Here is a 17,516-nt window from a genome sequence, read left to right on the forward strand (position 1 = left end):
GCAGGCACATGAAGCCCTTTGCCGGAGAAAGCCGAGGGTGAGGTGAGGTGAGGCAAAGAAGCGAAGCGAGATAAGTCGGTGAGGTGTGAAGAGGTGGAGCCACACGGGGGAGCGAGGCAAGGCTGAGGCGGCAGTCCCAGGCTCCTGTCTGCCTCCTGGGCTGCTGCAGAGCTGAGCTGGAGGCTAAGAGGAGAGTCTATTCCTGAGGGCTTCTAAAGAAAGCAATACAGTCCAGCCGTGGAAATCCTTAATCCCATGTCGCCCCCCACACGCGCAGAGGGGTGTGGGACGTGAAGCGCTGCCCCACTCATCATGGCGGCCCCGAGCTCCCCTCAGCGCCACTCCCGCCATGGCGGGACAGGAGCGGGAGGACCCTTCCGTACGTCAGCGGGGCGGGGTTCGGGAAGCCCCAAGCGGCAGGAGCAGTCGGAAACGCCTCCCTCGACACGGGGAGCCCCGGGGGTGCCCACGGTGCGGAGCGGTCCCGCAGCGATGAGGAACCCCTGTTCCGCTCTCCCCCGGGGCTGGGGTGCGGCGGATCCCGCCCTCCTCCCTCAGGGCGCCCACCGCAAAATGGCGGGCGGCTGCCCCGGAAGTGCTCGGCGGGCGGGGAGGCGCCCAACATGGCGTGGTGGTGCTGGGCCCGCGCCGGGGCTCCGCGGCCGCGCAGGTACCGCCGGAGCGGGCAGAGGAGGGGAGAGGTGGGGTAGGTGAGGCGGTGTTGACGGCCCCGCGTCTCTTTTTCCCCCGCAGATTGCCGGTGCTGCTGGAGCAGCGACAGGGTTTCCGCCGGGCGCGTCCGCCGCCTGCGGAATCTCCGGCGGGCTCCGCCGAGGCGGGTCCCGTCCCGCAGCCCCGCCGCCGCCGCAGCCTCTTCCCGCCGCCGCCCCCGCCGCCGCCGCATACAGGGCGCCCCTCGCCGCAGCGCTTGGTCAAGCCGCTGATCTTCGCGGTGGGGGTGAGTGGTCCCTGCGGGATGGGGGCTGCCGTGTGCGGTGGGGAGAGGAGGGGAGGGGAAGGGGGGGGGGGACCGCGTACGGCAGCGGTGCCTCAGGTGTCACCGAGGGGCAAGAAGGGCTCGGGGATGGGTAACGGAGGAAGGGCGGGTGTCGGAACCCCAAGGAGAGCCTGGGTCCCTCGGCCACCAAGGGACCGTGCTGGGGATGGCGCCTTCGTTTTAGCTTGCACGGAATCACGGAATGGGTTGGGTCAGTAGGGACCTTAAAGGTCATCCGGTACCAACCCCCCATGTCTGGGCAGGGATTCCTCCTCTTAGGGTATCTCCGAGCCCCCTCCAGCCGTGCCTTGAACACTTGCAGGGCTGGAGCATCCTCCCCGGCAAGACGGGGCTCACCACACTTTGTCCCACACCTCCCAGTTCACAGGCTCTGCCTTCGGGTCCGCCGCCATCTGGCAGTACGAGTCGCTCAAGTCGCGGGTTCAGACCTATTTTGAGGAAGCTCGGGCAGACTGGTTGGATAAAATCCGCCCGCAGAAGAGGGGTGACTTCAGAAAGCAGGTACAGAGAGCCAGGCTGGCTTGTCCACACACGGGTGGGTCCCTGCAGAAGTGTAAAACATCACCCTGCCCTCCCTCTGGTGCCCCATTTCTACAACAAATACTTGGCTTGTTTATCCAGATTGTTAAGTTGAGGAAATAACAGGCTCTTAACAAATTACAGTAGATGTTTCCTTACAGGAAAAACTAATAGAATTAGTTTTAGAAAGCTATACCTCATGATATCACTGCAAAAGCCACTGGACAAAAATACCAAATTCACCCTGAAATACAAGGAAGAAAGGATATCTCAACTAGATACCTTTTAAAATCTAGAGACCCTAAGTCTTCTCAAAAGTAAACAAAAACTCTCAAAGAGGACAGAGCTAGCTTAAATTCTGAACCTTAAGCATAAAATTTTTTTAATAATCTTGTCTTCTGAAGTGCATTTGCATTTTCATCCTGGACTTCAAAAATCAGGGTTTAGAGGGCTTATTTCTCTGAGACCTGACATTTCTATGCAAGGGCTTTTGAGTTTGGGCAGTAAGAACAAAAAAAGTATTTGTTATAAAAGTAGCTGACATGGCAAAATCTTCAGTCATTTAGTTTTCAATTAAGTGCATTTAAAACTAAACATAAATATATATATGTTATAGGTCTGTTTCAAGGTAGGAGCTGTTTGTGTAATGTGTAGTTGTGTGAATTTCAGTACTTCTTTTGAAGCTGATGTGTTGTGGGTTAACCCTGTTGACAGCTAAACATCACACAGCTACTCACTCACTTTCCCCAGAAACACCCAGTGGGATGGGGGAAGAGGAAAGGAAGAATAAAAGCAAGACAATCTGGGGGTAAAGATAAAACATCAACTAAAAATATATTTAGTAAGTGAAGGAGCAGGGGCATAATACAGAAAAAAACCACCCAAAAGAAGTGATACAAAGGCAGTCATTTGCCATCTGCTGTGGGTAGAGCAATGCCCAGCCAGTTCATGAGCAAAAGATGGCTAAACCTCCCAAAATCTTATCTTTTTCTCTTTAATTGCTGAGCATGACATATGGTAGGGAATATCTCTCTGGTTACTTCAGGTCATGTCTCTCCTCCCAGCTTGTTGTGCACCCCCAGTCTATTCACTGCAGGGGCAGAGTAAGAGAGAGAAAGGCCTTGATGCTGTGCAAATACTGCTTAGAAAAAATGAAAACATTACTATGTTATCAGTACTGTTTCAGTCAAAAATCTAACATGTAACACTAATGTATAAGCTGCTATAAACAAAATTAATACTACCTTAGCCAGGCCTATTACAACATGCTTTCTGGCTTTGTGCAGGTGAGAAAATGATTGTCAGTTCAAATTATAAAAACAAAATTATTTCAAATATTGTTTTCCTTCAAAACCTGAAGAGAAAGATCTGTTGATTAGCTATTAAAAAAAACAACAACAAACCAAAACCAACCAACCAAACATACAAACAAGCAAAAAGCAACACCTGCACTATTGTTAACAGGATTAAACTCCTAACCCCCATCTTCAGCTGTTAAGTTACATTTTTAAAAGTTCAGGATCTCCTGATAGCTGCTTCGAACATTTGCTTCTTATATTTTAGGAAAATCATATTTGTTTAGTGTTCTTGTATTATAGGAAATACCAGTGCCTCTATCCTGTGCCAGAGAATTAAACAAAAATGCAATGAAGTTGTTATTTGACATCAAATAGTGAATGACTTGTTTCATACAGCATTATTTCCCCTGGCCTCCAATCTACAGATAGTTTTTATGATATTGTCCTCATCCATGTGATTGGACAGTCATTGAGCTGTCAATGAAATATTTGTCCAAAATTACTCTGAAAGCCGAGGAAGATAAAAAGGGGTTTGTCTGTTTGCTGACTGCACTCAAAATCAACTTTTTTCAGGGGTTTTATACTTGGAGGAGGGCTGGGTGAGCTGGCCACAAGGGGGAATGGATTCCACATCTTGTGAGCCACCTCTGCAAAAGTGACCCTGGCAGAAAAGTGGAATTTGTCACAGGTGGGTGGTGTGATGTTAGACAGCATTAGGGTGAAGCTTGGTTGAGGCAGGGTTTATGCTAACTTTGGCTATCATCATGGGTTAGATCTTTGTCTAGTACAAGCAGAGGTTAACCATGGAGTTGTGCAAACCCCATTCTTTTTGAAGAAACTCTTCATCTCTGTTAGGTTTTTTTATCAAAAGGAGGATAGATCTCTATCCTTCAGCGAGGAAGTGCCAACTTGAAAAGCTAAACCAGTCAGAAATTGAGGGGTTTGAAACAGATGTACTTGACAGATTTCAAATAAATGCTTTCCATTCTTAAAAAGTTAGACCCTTGTGAGGCTGTTTCTGAAATGGTCCTGATGTACATCAATTCCTTTTCAGATTAACAGCTGGTGGAATAGCCTGACTGAGGGTCAGCGAACTGTGACAGGTTGGTGTTAGCTTACAAGTATTAGACATTCACAGGAAGAGAAATATGGCAAACAGGTACAGTATGTTAAAACAGATGGCTTTCATACCACATTTAGGTTGTTAGGCACAAAGCAGTGTAAACTTCCACCTGCACATGTGCTATTTCTGCTACACTTCCTTCTCTCAAATTATGTTCTGTATGCGTTATTAAAATTCCTGTGCATCTGTGTGAGAGCATGGAGGATTAGCTAGAATCCTCCAGGCAATGTTTTTCTCAGGAACTGTGAAAAACAACAAATGCTTTTACAAGGAATATGAGTATATATTCCACTGGTACCTGGAAATAAAGCTCTGGTAATTTTTTTCTAGTTTTACATACACAGTGTTGAACACAAGAAGCAACTGTCTTGTGAGCTTTTCTTTGGTTGGGTTAACCTACCCATCCCTTACACTTGAAACCCCCAAGTGTAATATGTGGAGAAAAATTGATGAGTACTTGATTAAAATCTAAGTAGCTAAGACATACCTTTCATATATATTCTACAAGCTAACAAGTCCTGTCAAGAGGTTTTGTGCAGTGCTTTGAAATTGCCCAAGCCAAGTCACAATAAAAATACAAATATTGTACTGGAGTGGGGTGTGTGTGTGTGTGTGTGGAGATCCATATTCTGTAGGCCCTAGAACATTCCTCAACATGAATTTAATCTAAGAAGCAATATGAATTCTAATTGGTAGACCCAGAGCCATTTGGATACTAAGCCCTAGTTGCCATAACAAGGTTGGGCTTAGTGTACTGGAGTTGCTAAAAGTTCTCCCAACATCTTGGTTTAGCATGCAGGAAAATATTTCCTCTGATAAAAAAGCATGGTGGAACAGGATGGAGTGCCAGGATAAATCTGTTAAAACTTTGGTTCTGGGATTTGTATACCATAGTTTTTCACAGTTCTTACGTTTTGTTGCGAATTTTAAATAAATTCATTATGTGACATTAACTGTTCTGTAAGGGAGCACAGTTGTTTTCCCCTTTAATATTTCTAGCTGTGATAGATTAAATCCCTGAATGCTTGAATAAACATAGAGGAGGCAGTTCAAACAACAGACAACAACTTTGCATCATTATGTCATTATTTCCATTCTTACTTAAACTAAAATAAGATTGCAAAAAAAAAAAGAAAAATCTGTGAAATATAAAGCTGTGCATTTGCTTTCTCCCAAAGGTAACCATGCCTTAGCAATGCCAACTCAACTTTTTATGCTTGATCTCTAAACAGTATCTCTGCAATTACCTCAAAACCAAACCTCCTGAGAAAATAGAAGGGATGTATACTGTGTGTCTGTCCTCCCTTTAGTCTCTCTCTGCAGTTAAATACAGCTGTGCAGCAGATTGGGGGCATTTGGGAACAAGCAGATAGAGGCAAAAACTGCTTAAGCTGGCATTGGTTCTGCAGTGAAGTAGAATTTTGAAATAATAGCTTGAATGTCCCAAGTACAGATTTTCTGGATTGTCACATTCATTCATTGTATTGTATGTTAAAACTGTTGCAATTACATGTTATATTTCTGAAAGACACTATATAAATTTAGCTTTCAGTATTTTTCTTTCTTTTTCTAAGCTTTATAAAGTAAGAAGTGGATACTGAGGAAAAAAAAAGCATGCTTACTTTGGAATGCTTGTTTACAGTAAGCATCATGGAATGTTACATTCATAATTAACTTTTATACTTTTTTTTTCCCCCTTAATAGGTATCATAGCTGCAAATGTCTTTGTGTTCTGTTTGTGGAGGCTGCCTGGTATGCGACGGGTTATGTTTACATATTTCACCTCAAATCCATCCTCTAGTAAGTCAACAGTAATTTGGAAAACTTATCTCTATTGGGATGTAATAAAACCTCTGATCCTGTTTTAAGCAATGTTGCCCTTCAGACCTCCTAATTGACCTTTTTGCATTGCCAAGGCTGCTGGTTCAGTGAGGAGAGGCAGTAGCTTTTTGAAAACAAATTTTTCTTTGAGTCTGTCTCTCCAGCAAAATATTTTTGTATAGATGCTTATGTAATATATTAAAAATCTTTTACCACATACATATAAAATCTCTTTTTTTCCTTTCAAAAGAATAAATGTGTTGTAAGATAAATATTTTATACGAAGCGTTCCTCAACAGATAAATAAGATATTCTAAGGTAGTTGCTTGTACAGCTTGCACATTTCTGGGTCTTACCTTTCAAAAAGCATAGCATGGAATTTGTTATTTGTTACATTTCTGGGTTTATTACACAGCCTGTATTTGAGAAATCTAAGCATAATTAGCCTATAGTATGTCTTGAGAAACTTCTAATCTGCATGATGTGCAGGTTGAAGCAAATATAAACACTTACTTTTTCTTTTTCCTTGTTTTCCTCTTTTGTAGAAGCTGTGTGTTCTCCCATGCTGCTCTCTACATTCAGTCACTTCTCTCTATTCCACATGGCAGCAAACATGTATGTTTTGTGGAGTTTTTCCAGCAGCATTGTCTCTCTTCTGGGATGTGAGCAGTTCATTGCAGTGTATCTTTCTGCAGGTAATGTTCAAGAAAAATAAATTTACAACACTTAAAAATACTATCATGTGTTCACACAAGTAAAGTGTGTGCAGGGTGAATGGTTGTACTGTGACAGATGGTCAGCATTCACTCCCACACAGTGCCCTTTACTAACTTCAGGTGCTGTCATACAGAATTCTGTTGGGTTTAGGATATTTGGCTTCAAAATACTGTGATAATACAAGTGGCTGGGTTTATGTCATGCTTAGCTACCAAAATAAAATGGTTCTTAGTACATCTTCATGGGCATTCCATGGGAAAAGATGGTTAATTCAAGTCGTAACAAACACCCCCCTCAAAAAATAAAACACACAAACCTCCAAACTGCACCACCTACAGGAGCTTCTTGAGGAAGCTGTACAGGTAACATAGTTACACTTTCTTATGCTTGTCTGCATTGCTGGCACTGTTTACACCACTCATTTTTGCTTTCTAGGGGTTATCTCTACTTTTGTCAGTTATGTTGCAAAAATGGCCACTGGAAGGTTTGAACCCTCCCTTGGAGCTGTAAGTATCTCAGCATTGGAGACACCTTATCTTGATCTCTGAAGCCCCAGGCAAACCCTGCCATATTCTTTAACCTGCTTAAAACCCCAAAATATATTTGGGATAGGGGAAGCTAGGAAAATTTACCAAAAGAAAGTACTCAGTGTGTAAGAATTTGCCTGTTTTTCAAATGTATTAACTCTTGTAGCAGCAGCCCAGAAGTAATGCCACTTAATGCTAATGACTTATAAATTAATACTTACCAGCAGGAGCTCATGTCATTGAGCAGAGAGCTCACTTCTGTAACTTACTTTGTTAATCTTAGTGTATAATTGTGTATCACAGTAATCTATAATTGAAAATAGAACACTTTAGAAAGAGATAATATAATCAAACAGATAAAATCAACACATGATGCTACTGGAAGTTGTAGGCACGCTGTGCAGAAAGGGCAGCAGTCCTGCCAAAATCCTCACAGTGTGAAAGAATTGAGGCAGGCCAAGGAGCTCTTGTGGTTGTCTGCTTTTTACAACTATTTTTAGCAGTAGAGTACTTTGAAACACTTCACTTGTGTTAAGTTTGAGGCTATAACTTAGCCATTTACTGGGTTTTAGAGGCTTTCTAACTGACTTGACTAAATATTTTTGATAAAAGACAAAAGCCAGATCTTATTTTTCAATTGGACTGAAAAAAAATCCTGTTGAGCAATCCCTAGAGTAACATTTCTATACTGCTTTCTATTTATTGTCCCTTTTTATATGGTCAATAAACTATACCTGGAGCAAGTTACCTTCCATTAGTCTTATTGATCTGAACTTGCTGAAATTATCAGCCTGTGCATTAGTTTCCTGCATTCACAGCCTTTCCATTGAGATATTTCATGGATACAAAAGCCCATGGTCAGTTTAGTACAGACCAGGGAATTGCTTGTTTCGTTGACAAAAGAGTTCTTGTTCCTGTCCCTGTGTTATTTTCCTTCTTTTGGTACCAGCTTCAGAATTATTCTTTTCATATGAGATGTCTGTGTTTGATTAATACAATGGATTTCAAGGGTTCACTGAGGGAAAAAAAGTAACATAAAAATTTATCTAAAATCAGGGTGGTAATTTCCTAGTTATCTAAGAGCATCTGAGGGGCATTTTTTTGTATTTCTATTTCAGTATTTCTATCTGCAGATGCTGAAATCAAGTAACAGTGTCTTGCTTTGTTTTTATTCTGAACTTACTGTGGTGCTTGGTACTTTTTGGTTTACAGGTGGGTTGCATTTGAAAATAAAAGCTGAAAGGAAAAAGGAAAATAATGTTTCCCTTATGTAACAACTCAACTCACTGTCATGTATTCTAATGTATTTACAGTCAGGAGCTATAATGACTGTCCTTGCAGCTGTCTGCACAAAGATTCCAGAAGCAAAACTAGCCATCATATTTCTTCCAATGGTCACATTTACAGCAGGAAGTGTAAGTGCTTTTGTATTGCAAAGAAACTCTACTCTTAAAACAATTTCCTCATACCTCTCCAGTATCTGAGCATGTGTCCTCCTCTTTCTGTTTCTAAGCTGTTAAATGTATTTTAAAAGACAGTACAGGTCACAGAAGTCCTAGAGACTGATTGTGAATTGTTGCAGCCTTGCATGGTCATTACACAAGGTTGTAGTGAGTTTAGAATTATCTTAATTCCACCCCCCATGGGTCTGTTTCCAATCAGTTCTAAGAGGTGAAAGAAGTTGGGAGGGACATTGCTTTACCTGCCTGAGGAAATGTCCACCCACATATTGTTCTTTCTGGTGGGCAATACTTTTTATAGCAGCCCTTGTTACAAGCTAATCTAATATTAATACCCTCTTTCTGAAGAAAAAACTTACCAATGAGATGGGAAAAACAGAATTTCACTTCTGAAGGGAAATAACATCCCAGCTGTGGAGGAATATCTGCCTCCCTATTTGGATACCATCTTTTGATGCTTTTAAGAACACTGGTGGTATTAGAAAAAGGAGTCCTGGTACTACACATGAAGAAAAGCCTCAGTGGTTTATTCCTGTTTCATTGAGTTCTTGAAAGTGTATCCACTGCCCCATTTAGGAAAAGCTTCTCATGTATGTCTTGACTTTAGTAACTCATCTTTGGTCCACTATTTAAAATTGGCTTAGTCTTCTACTTAAAGCAGTTAAGCTTTGTCATTTCAGGAACATGAGATTTAATATTTTTTGTAGATGAAGCTTACAGATTTGAATAAAAGTGTTCTTAGGTACAGCCTTCATATTTTTCTCTTGTTTTTTTCATGGTATCCTTTAACCATATCTTTCAAAAAAGATGGCCAGGGTAGAAATATTTGAGAGCATTGCCATAAGGAAGTACACATATGAGAGCAACATTGGCTCTTGAAGCATAAGCATTGGAATCATTTTAGCCCCGAGTAATTTTAGCCCTTCCATGTAACTGTTTTTCTAAACTTTGTGCTCCTTTAACCTGCATTACATATATTGTACATCAGCTTTTAAAGTAAACAATCCAATGTAGAAGTATATTGGTAGTTTTAGAAGAGACCAAGCATTTGAAGAGGACACATTTCTGCTCTACCTGTTCTGTAGCTGCTTGTGTCTGTTTTGTCAGCACAGTACAGCTAAGAGCTTAGTCTGGTTTGTTTTCTTGTTTTCTTGTTTTCTTGTTTTCTTGTTTTCTTGTTTTCTTGTTTTCTTGTTTTCTTGTTTTCTTGTTTTCTTGTTTTCTTGTTTTCTTGTTTTCTTGTTTTCTTGTTTTCTTGTTTTCTTGTTTTCTTGTTTTCTTGTTTCCTTGTTTCCTTGTTTCCTTGTTTCCTTGTTTCCTTGTTTCCTTGTTTCCTTGTTTCCTTGTTTCCTTGTTTTCTTGTTTTCTTGTTTTCTTGTTTTCTTGTTTTCTTGTTTTCTTGTTTTCTTGTTTTCTTGTTTTCTTGTTTCCTTGTTTCCTTGTTTCCTTGTTTCCTTGTTTCCTTGTTTCCTTGTTTCCTTGTTTCCTTGTTGTTTCCTTGTTTTCTTGTTGTTTCCTTGTTTTCTTGTTGTTTCCTTGTTTTCTTGTTGTTTCCTTGTTTTCTTGTTGTTTCCTTGTTTTCTTGTTGTTTCCTTGTTTTCTTGTTGTTTCCTTGTTTTCTTGCTTCCTTGCTTCCTTTTTTTTCTTTTTCCTCTTTTTTTCTTTTTCCTCTTTTTTTTCTTTTTCCTCTTTTTTTTCTTTTTCCTCTTTTTTTTCTTTTTCCTCTTTTTTTCTTTTTCCTCTTTTTTTCTTTTTCCTCTTTTTTTCTTTTTCCTCTTTTTTTTCTTTTTCCTCTTTTTTTCTTTTTCCTCTTTTTTTTCTTTTTCCTCTTTTTTTCTTTTTCCTCTTTTTTTTCTTTTTCCTCTTTTTTTTCTTTTTCCTCTTTTTTTCTTTTTCCTTTTTTTTCTTTTTCCTTTTTTTTCTTTTTCCTCTTTTTTTTCTTTTTCCTCTTTTTTTTCTTTTTCCTCTTTTTTTTCTTTTTCCTCTTTTTTTTCTTTTTCCTCTTTTTTTTCTTTTTCCTCTTTTTTTTCTTTTTCCTCTTTTTTTTCTTTTTCCTCTTTTTTTTCTTTTTCCTCTTTTTTTTCTTTTTCCTCTTTTTTTTCTTTTTCCTCTTTTTTTTTGTACAATGGATGTTTTGATACCAAAGTTAGGGAATATTTTTTGATCTAAAATTTTTGTTCTATGCCAGAATATGAAACTTTTTTATCAGTGGCCATGGCTGCAACTGATCCTGTCCATTCCATGTTCTCTTCCTTTCCAGGCTTTAAAAGCCATAATTGCATTTGACACTGCAGGGCTTGCTCTAGGCTGGAGACTTTTTGACCATGCAGCACATCTTGGAGGAGCTCTCTTTGGAATGTAAGTTTGTGTTTACTGACCTCTGGTTTGTATTTAAATTCATCCTATATTTTTTTTAATCTCTTCTTCCTTTTATCTCTGAAGTTTGGAAAGTTGTCTTGAGTAGCACTGAAGGCAACTCACCATTATCCTGATGGGACTATAAAATGATGTGGGAAAGTCTGTTGGTGGATGTTTAGAACTGAAAGAAGTTGATCTGAACTGCCTTAGAATGGTAGAGTAGATGTCAGATTGTCCTGTCATCAGAACCTTGGCTGGTTGTCTCTATCTTCCCAGCACACTGAAGACAGTCTCAAGGCAGAAAAGATTGACACAAAGTACAGCGTGGGCAAATTAAAATAATTTTATAATTGAGCAGCTGAGGAAATTTTGTCTTGGTTTTTTTTCCTTTAATTGCCAATTTAGAGAGAGCTACAGAATTAGCATAAGTTCAGGCCAACATTTTTTGAGCTGCTTCTACTGCTCTTTGGCACTGTTGTTGTTCTGTGTGCAGCCTTTCTAATTGGGAAGAAGTACTAGAAACCTCTTTTGTAGGAAACAGTTCTACATTGACCCATGTTTGAACTATTTTACCAAGTGAGTTTTTCCCCTTCTGCCTGATCTCAGTATTGTCTTAATTTGTATGCTTATTGCCAAGGTCATTTGTAAGCATTTTATGTAAACATTTTAAAATCCTACCTCAAATTTAACTAGGCCAGACAAAGAACAAGTGAAGGACACTTATTTTGGTCTACAAACTGGTTTGCCTTTGTCAGTAAGTTCTGTTCTCCTTTTCTCCCCTTCTCTGGTCCCACAAATACATTTGATATAGTCTTGCTGGTTCATAACTCTTTTCTGCCATGATGTATTTATATCAGCTTGTTCATGATAATGCACATCCACATATTATGGGGATAGAGTAGCAGCTGCAGTAAAAACTGTCTTGAGTTGCCAAGTGTCATGCCTTGCTCAGCTGTGTATATTCTACCTATATCTTCTGCTCTGTGATCACTTCATCCAGCAACAGGGCCTCTATTTTAGGGCATGTGTTGAGTGGATAAAGTGTTTTCCTAGACATTGCCTCACAGGCAACTGTCCACTTTGGAAAGCAGCTATAGGAGTGAAAGGAATGGCCACTTTACTTGGCAGTGGCTGTTGCCTCACATAAACCTGTTTTTGTTACTCAGGACTCAGGTGTGAAGTTAGGCTTGTGGGAGAACATTTAATCTATTTCCATGCAGTTGTTCCCCCACCACCTCTCCTCTCCACCATGTTCCCCCCTTGCTGAATTGCAGTGGTATTCATCTGTCAGCATATAGAGCTCCCTATGAATGTAAAATAAACTATAGTACTTTGATGGAAAAAAATCTTTGTTTAGATGTTTATGTAAGAAAATTCACATTTAATGGAATGTGGCTGTTCATTATGGGGCAGTTGGATTTGCAGATGAGAAAAATGCTTGGTAGTGTAAAGTAAGGATTAGCACAAGCAACAGTACTGTTTCAACAGTCCCTTGAAATGGAAATTGCTTTTTGCATCTTTTTTTTCTAACTAGAAGTCTTGAGAGCATTAAATCAAAGACATGAAAACTATTCATTGTGAGGACTGAGACAAGCAAGAACACAAAGAGGTTCTCTTGACTGCCAGGGGCCAAGAGAACAAGTGACTTACCTGCCACTGCCTTTTGCTGAGAATATTTTTCTTTCTGCTTCAGTTTTTCTTGCCTCCTGTTCTAAGCATTTGATTTACTCAGTTTTAAAAATCAACCTGTTTCTCAGATGCAGAGAAAAGCTGCAGTTAGTTTTAATTTGTATTTTCTTTCTCAGGTGGTACGTGACGTATGGTCATGAGCTCATATGGAAGAACAGAGAACCCCTGGTGAAAGCTTGGCATGAAATGAGGACAAAGAACACAGGAAAGGGAGGAGGTGGAAGATTTAGCTGATTCCAATCCTAGAGATTCCTTGTGCCCAAGTGGTAAATTACTTGAAGACATGGGATTGAATTGGTTTAAGGTTTTTTGCTACTCCACATAGAAGCACCTAAGGAGCTGAAGTTTCTAATGTAAGCTGCAGTTACAAAAATGCATATCAACTGAAAATGAACTCTGACAGAGGTGGAACAATAAAGGTTTTTATCCTATTGCTTTCTGAGATAAGTCTGCATCATGTTTTTTAAAGGAGGAATAAAAAAAAAGCAACCAGAAGCTCTGTCCAAAAAAAGCTTCAAAATGGGGTACAACTGGTTAATACTTAGGAAGGTAAAAAATTTTAAAACTAATGAAGTTATTGGACAACTCCATTTCTTACAACATCCCCCTAATGTCAGCCTTTCCTAGAAGGCACACCTTACAGATTGGGCTCAACGTAAGGCTAATGTGGTGAAGTTCACTGGTCTTTGCTGCTGAAAAGATTGGATGAGATGAGCCAGTTGTCTCTCTTGAAACTTAAAACTTGAAATACATGAAGCCATGCTGGATTGTTTGCCAGAGCTTACATACTGGTGAATAGTCCAGCTTTATGCATCAGCTGTGGCTTATTCAGCCTAGGTTTTTCATTTCTATCTCTTCTTCCAAGATGCTGGCAAATGTTATTAGAAGTTACTACTGTGTTTTGTTGAGTTTTTTTTTCATAATTACATGCAGTGAAAGAACAACTTAGGCTGAAGTTTTGGATATTTTACAATGTTATATTGCTTTATGTATTCTTTTACTGCATTAGGGGTTTTTTGTTTGATTGGTTGGTTTTGTTGGTTTTGGGTTTTTTTAAGCTGTGCTGTATTGCTAGTTTCCTTTGAGGTTTTTTTCTAAGAATTTAAAATGGTAACATTTGGTTCAGAATGTTCCAATTCTAGGAAAAAATGCAGCTTCAGCAAAAATAGATGAGGTAACTGAGATCAGCAACACTGTAACAGGAAATAACTGCTAAAGTAAACCTGAGGGTAGTACCGGGACCAATGTTCCTGTTACACAAACAGAAACAAAACCTGGATTTTAGGTATGCTGCTACTCTGCCTGTCCTGCAAGGGCTGAGGAGTCTGCCCAGATAGGAGCTGATGGGTTCAAGCCCTTGACTCTTCCCTGTAGGCTGAATTAGTCATTTCAGGTGGACTGACCTGCCAAAGAACACATTGCATCTGTAAGCAGCATTTGTGAATTTTTACTTTGTAACAGTGAAGAAAACAAATTTCCTGTAGGGATGAGCAGTACATAATGCTAAATGGCACCAGTTGTAATAAACGATGGAGTACAAAGTTGCTGTGAACTCCCTTACTGCCACAGGCCAGGGCCTCAAGTCTTAATTTTTTTCTCTCTTGCAAAATGAGCCAATTGAGGAATTGTTCCTTCAAGTGCCTCCTGACTTAAACACTAGAAAAATGAAAGAATTGGAGTATCTAATATTCCTGTGCTCTGCTCCAGAAGCTTTCTATTTCTGATCTCTTACAGCTTTTCCTTTCCTGCTTCCTTTTGTGATACCTGGGACAACTGTGCCAGTTTTTAGGACCTCAGCCCCTGGCAGAGGGCAGTGACCATGCAGCTCCACACACCACAGCCAGCAGCAGCCACCTCCTTCATGGCCAGGGAGGAAACAGCAGCATCAGAAGTTGGCCACTGACGTGGCTTGTCATAAAGGAATATTTCATGCCAAAGCAACTCAGAGGTGGTAGCTCACAATATTTTGCTTGTTGGTTTAACACCTGTCTGCTGTCTTTGCCCACTTCCATTTATTTTTCTTCCTTCTCTTCTTTGTGTTACCTCTTGTCTGCTCAACAAGTGACCTGGTCTCTTCCACAACCATCTACCTGCTGAGGGTTTTTTACAGACCCTGTCTGAGAGCAGCAGGGAGTAATACTGCAGGAAATGCACTGTATAAATCCTGAGGGACTTATTTACAGGTCTGCAAGAACAAACCAGTGCTTACCTCAAAGTCTGAAAGTCATGTCCCTGTCTCATGTGTAGTCCCCCTCTCATGGTCTGTCAGAGCTGCTGAGGCAGTGTTTTCAGGCTGATGCTTCAGAGGCAATGCCTGTACTTCTGCTGGATTCTTAAAAGTTGCAGGGGCTCACAGCTCCTGGGAAACTGAAAAAGAAGGTTCAGAAGTCATTGTCTTTTCAGTCAGTGGCTGTGGTTTGAGGGTCTGAAGTGCCACCTTAACAGCACTCGTCATTCTGAAGGCTGCACAGTAACCCAGTCTTCCTCATTTGTATGAAGCCCAGAGGTACTGCAAGGTGGTATAACAACACTGACATGGCCAAGCTGTAGGTTTCGTGTTGTTTGCTTTGTCTGACAAAGGAAAACTATTTTCTCTGATCCCAAAGGACTTCCAAACTGCAATAGGGAAGTCAGTACTTGTCAGACAAGGAGTGGCCTGGAGTTATGACAGCTCCCTGGAGGAGGAGAGATCTCTGGCAAGCAAAACCTGGCATCAGTAAATGCCAGTGTCTCAGTATTTACTCACACCTTTGAATAGCAAAGGAATGAGAAGAATGAAAAAACACACCACTGAAAAACTAAAAAAAAATACAAAAAACCCCCGAGCAAACCAAAAAACCCACCAAACACAGAAAACCCAAAACCCAACAAAACCCAACCACCTAAAACAAAAGGAACCACAGAGACTTTTTTTTTTCCTCCCCTTATTATCATGAATAAAAATACAAAGTGGTAATTATGCAGCCACTTGGCAGTGACAGCAGCTGGAGTTTGTGTGGAGGAAAAATAGCAATAAGGATAAAACCATGCTTAAGCATGAAGAGACACAATCCTTCATCCCTTTTCAATAGCTTTAAGAAAGTGCTGTGGTCTTCCCATGTTGAAGGAATGTTTTATTTCAGTGTAGTGATCTACTCTATTGAAATTGCTTTTTAGTATTAGAACAGCTTGAGCTTTCTGCCCCCATTACTGGCAGCTACAGCTGTTTTGCTTTCTGGTTTTATGGTTTGCCTTTGTCTAACTGTTGCAGTATTTCCTCCCCCCCCCTGCTTTTAATCATGATAAATCTCTTCTAAATACAACTTTTTAATCTCATCCAGCTTCTTTTGGTTTCCCTGTCAGAGATAGCTTTTGTGCTAATTTCACCCTACAAGCTCTGATAAGCAGCTGCTCAAAGGACTCCCTGATGCTGTAGGTGGGCTCTGGGCTGCACAGTGCCAGAGCTGAACTCAGTACTAGGAAGAGACAGGCACAGAGGGAGCAGAGACATCCACTTTATTCTACAATGTATTTTGCTAAGTCAGGATCAGAGCATCATTTGTACTGTGCCCGTGGTAACACGTAATAGAGAGGATATTCTCTTTTCTCCCACGACAGTAAAATCATTCTGTCTTTATCAGTGTAAAGTGTTCAGTTATTCACCCAAATATAATTTATTTTTTAGAATTACTGCATAGAGCAGAGTAGTTCTAAAAAAAAAAAAAAAAAAAAAAAAAGGCCAGCAGCAGAAAATTAAGAAATGTCTCCCTGCAAACTGCTAAAAGTAAACTTAAGATTGTGAGGTTTTCAAACAAGAAATGAAATGCAGCATCTAATACCCATACGTAGCTGTGTCAAGATCTCTGTGTGGGTCCCAAATGTTGCTACCTCATATTTGAGTCTCTTTGCCCTAAGGCCAGGTTGGATGGGGCCTTGAGCAACCTACTCGAATGGAAGGTGCCCCTGCCCACCCAGTTGTGTTGGAACTGGATGATCTTAAAGGTCCCTTCCAATCCTCACTGTTCTACGATTCTGTGAACTGACACTGGGGGGGGTGGGTGTGAAATCAAAACTGCTACTAGCAGCAGCTAGTGTCAAATCTGCTGTTTAGGACAACAGGGTCATCTGCAAAGAAATTCCTTTCTGTCTTGTGCTGATTGTGTGTCAGAAAGACCAGACAGCCACGCAGAGGTTCTTCCTCATTCCATTTCACATTTCTAGTCCCTCCCCATCAGAAGCAGATGCAAATCTAGACTGAGATCTGAGGTGCTATTATGCTACATAGAATCATAGAACTGGCTGGGTTGGAAGGAACCTCAGAGATCACCAAGTCCAACCCTTGATCCACTCCCCCCGTGGTTCCCAGCCCATGGCACTGAGTGCCACATCCAGGCTCTTTTGAAGTATCTCCAGGGATGGAGAATCCACCCCTTCCCTGGGCAGCCCATTCCAATGTCTGATCACCCTCTCCCTAAAGAAATTCTTTCTAATGTCCAACCTAAACCTCCCCTGGCACAACTTGAGACCTCTTGTGCCCTCTTGTCTTGCTGAGAGTTGCCTGGGAAAAGAGACCAAGCCCCCCCTGGCTCCAACCTCCTTTCAGGGAGTTGGAGAGAGTGATGAGGTCTCCCCTGAGCCTCCTCTTCTCCAGGCTCAACACCCCCAGCTCCCTCAGCCTCACCTCACAGGACTTGTGCTGGATCCCTTCACAGCCTCCTTGCTCTTCTCTGGACCTGCTCCAGCACCTCAATCTCCTTCCTGAGCTGAGGGGCCCAGAACTGGACACAGGACTCAAGCTGAGGCTTCACCAGGGCTGAGCACAGGGGCAGATACAGGCTGCTCAGCTGAAATAAACCAGGAAATCTTAGCTTTTCAGGTTCCACTCATACTTAATTCCTTACCAGATAGCAACCTGTAGCTAGATTAATACAGTCAAATATGAGGAACCTGTCTAGTTAGTGTTTAAATACACAATTTTCTAGTAGTTAACTTCCATTCTTTGCTTTT

General features: G+C 41.0%; 1 protein-coding gene and 1 long non-coding RNA gene across 4 annotated transcripts; one reads left to right on the top strand and one right to left on the bottom strand.

The window, feature by feature from the left end:
* Nucleotides 1–430: 430 nt before the first annotated feature.
* PARL (presenilin associated rhomboid like) lies at nt 431–12,977 on the top strand. Of its 3 annotated transcripts, none has more exons than XM_071751681.1 (10): nt 431–670; nt 754–958; nt 1,320–1,553; nt 3,890–3,938; nt 5,663–5,758; nt 6,325–6,474; nt 6,932–7,002; nt 8,337–8,438; nt 10,744–10,841; nt 12,647–12,977. In XM_071751681.1, the coding sequence occupies exons 1-10, from the start codon at nt 624–626 to the stop codon at nt 12,762–12,764; spliced, it is 1,170 nt and encodes a 389-aa protein (XP_071607782.1). In that variant the 5' UTR covers nt 431–623; the 3' UTR covers nt 12,765–12,977. The 3 variants fall into 3 exon arrangements, with proteins under 3 accessions (XP_071607782.1, XP_071607783.1, XP_071607784.1); XM_071751682.1 differs by having other exon boundaries at nt 514–670; nt 1,379–1,519; XM_071751683.1 differs by lacking the exon at nt 1,320–1,553 and having other exon boundaries at nt 514–670.
* On the bottom strand, nt 2,347–6,380 carry LOC139799592 (uncharacterized). Its single transcript, XR_011727363.1, has 2 exons — nt 6,293–6,380; nt 2,347–2,627 (listed from the first exon to the last, which is right to left on the bottom strand). It is a non-coding gene; the product is annotated as an uncharacterized lncRNA (long non-coding RNA).
* Nucleotides 12,978–17,516: the final 4,539 nt, after the last annotated feature.

Source organism: Heliangelus exortis, chromosome 9 (genome assembly GCF_036169615.1).
Source record: "Heliangelus exortis chromosome 9, bHelExo1.hap1, whole genome shotgun sequence".
Lineage (NCBI taxonomy): Eukaryota > Metazoa > Chordata > Aves > Apodiformes > Trochilidae > Heliangelus > Heliangelus exortis.

Bases quoted from the DNA above. Each gene is read 5' to 3' on its own strand.
- PARL (XM_071751681.1), top strand. From the start codon at position 624: ATGGCGTGGTGGTGCTGGGCCCGCGCCGGGGCTCCGCGGCCGCGCAG. The intron at 671-753 runs GTACCGCCGGAG...TTTCCCCCGCAG, and splicing joins GGGGCTCCGCGGCCGCGCAG to ATTGCCGGTGCTGCTGGAGC. The intron at 3,939-5,662 runs GTTGGTGTTAGC...CCCCCTTAATAG, and splicing joins GGGTCAGCGAACTGTGACAG to GTATCATAGCTGCAAATGTC.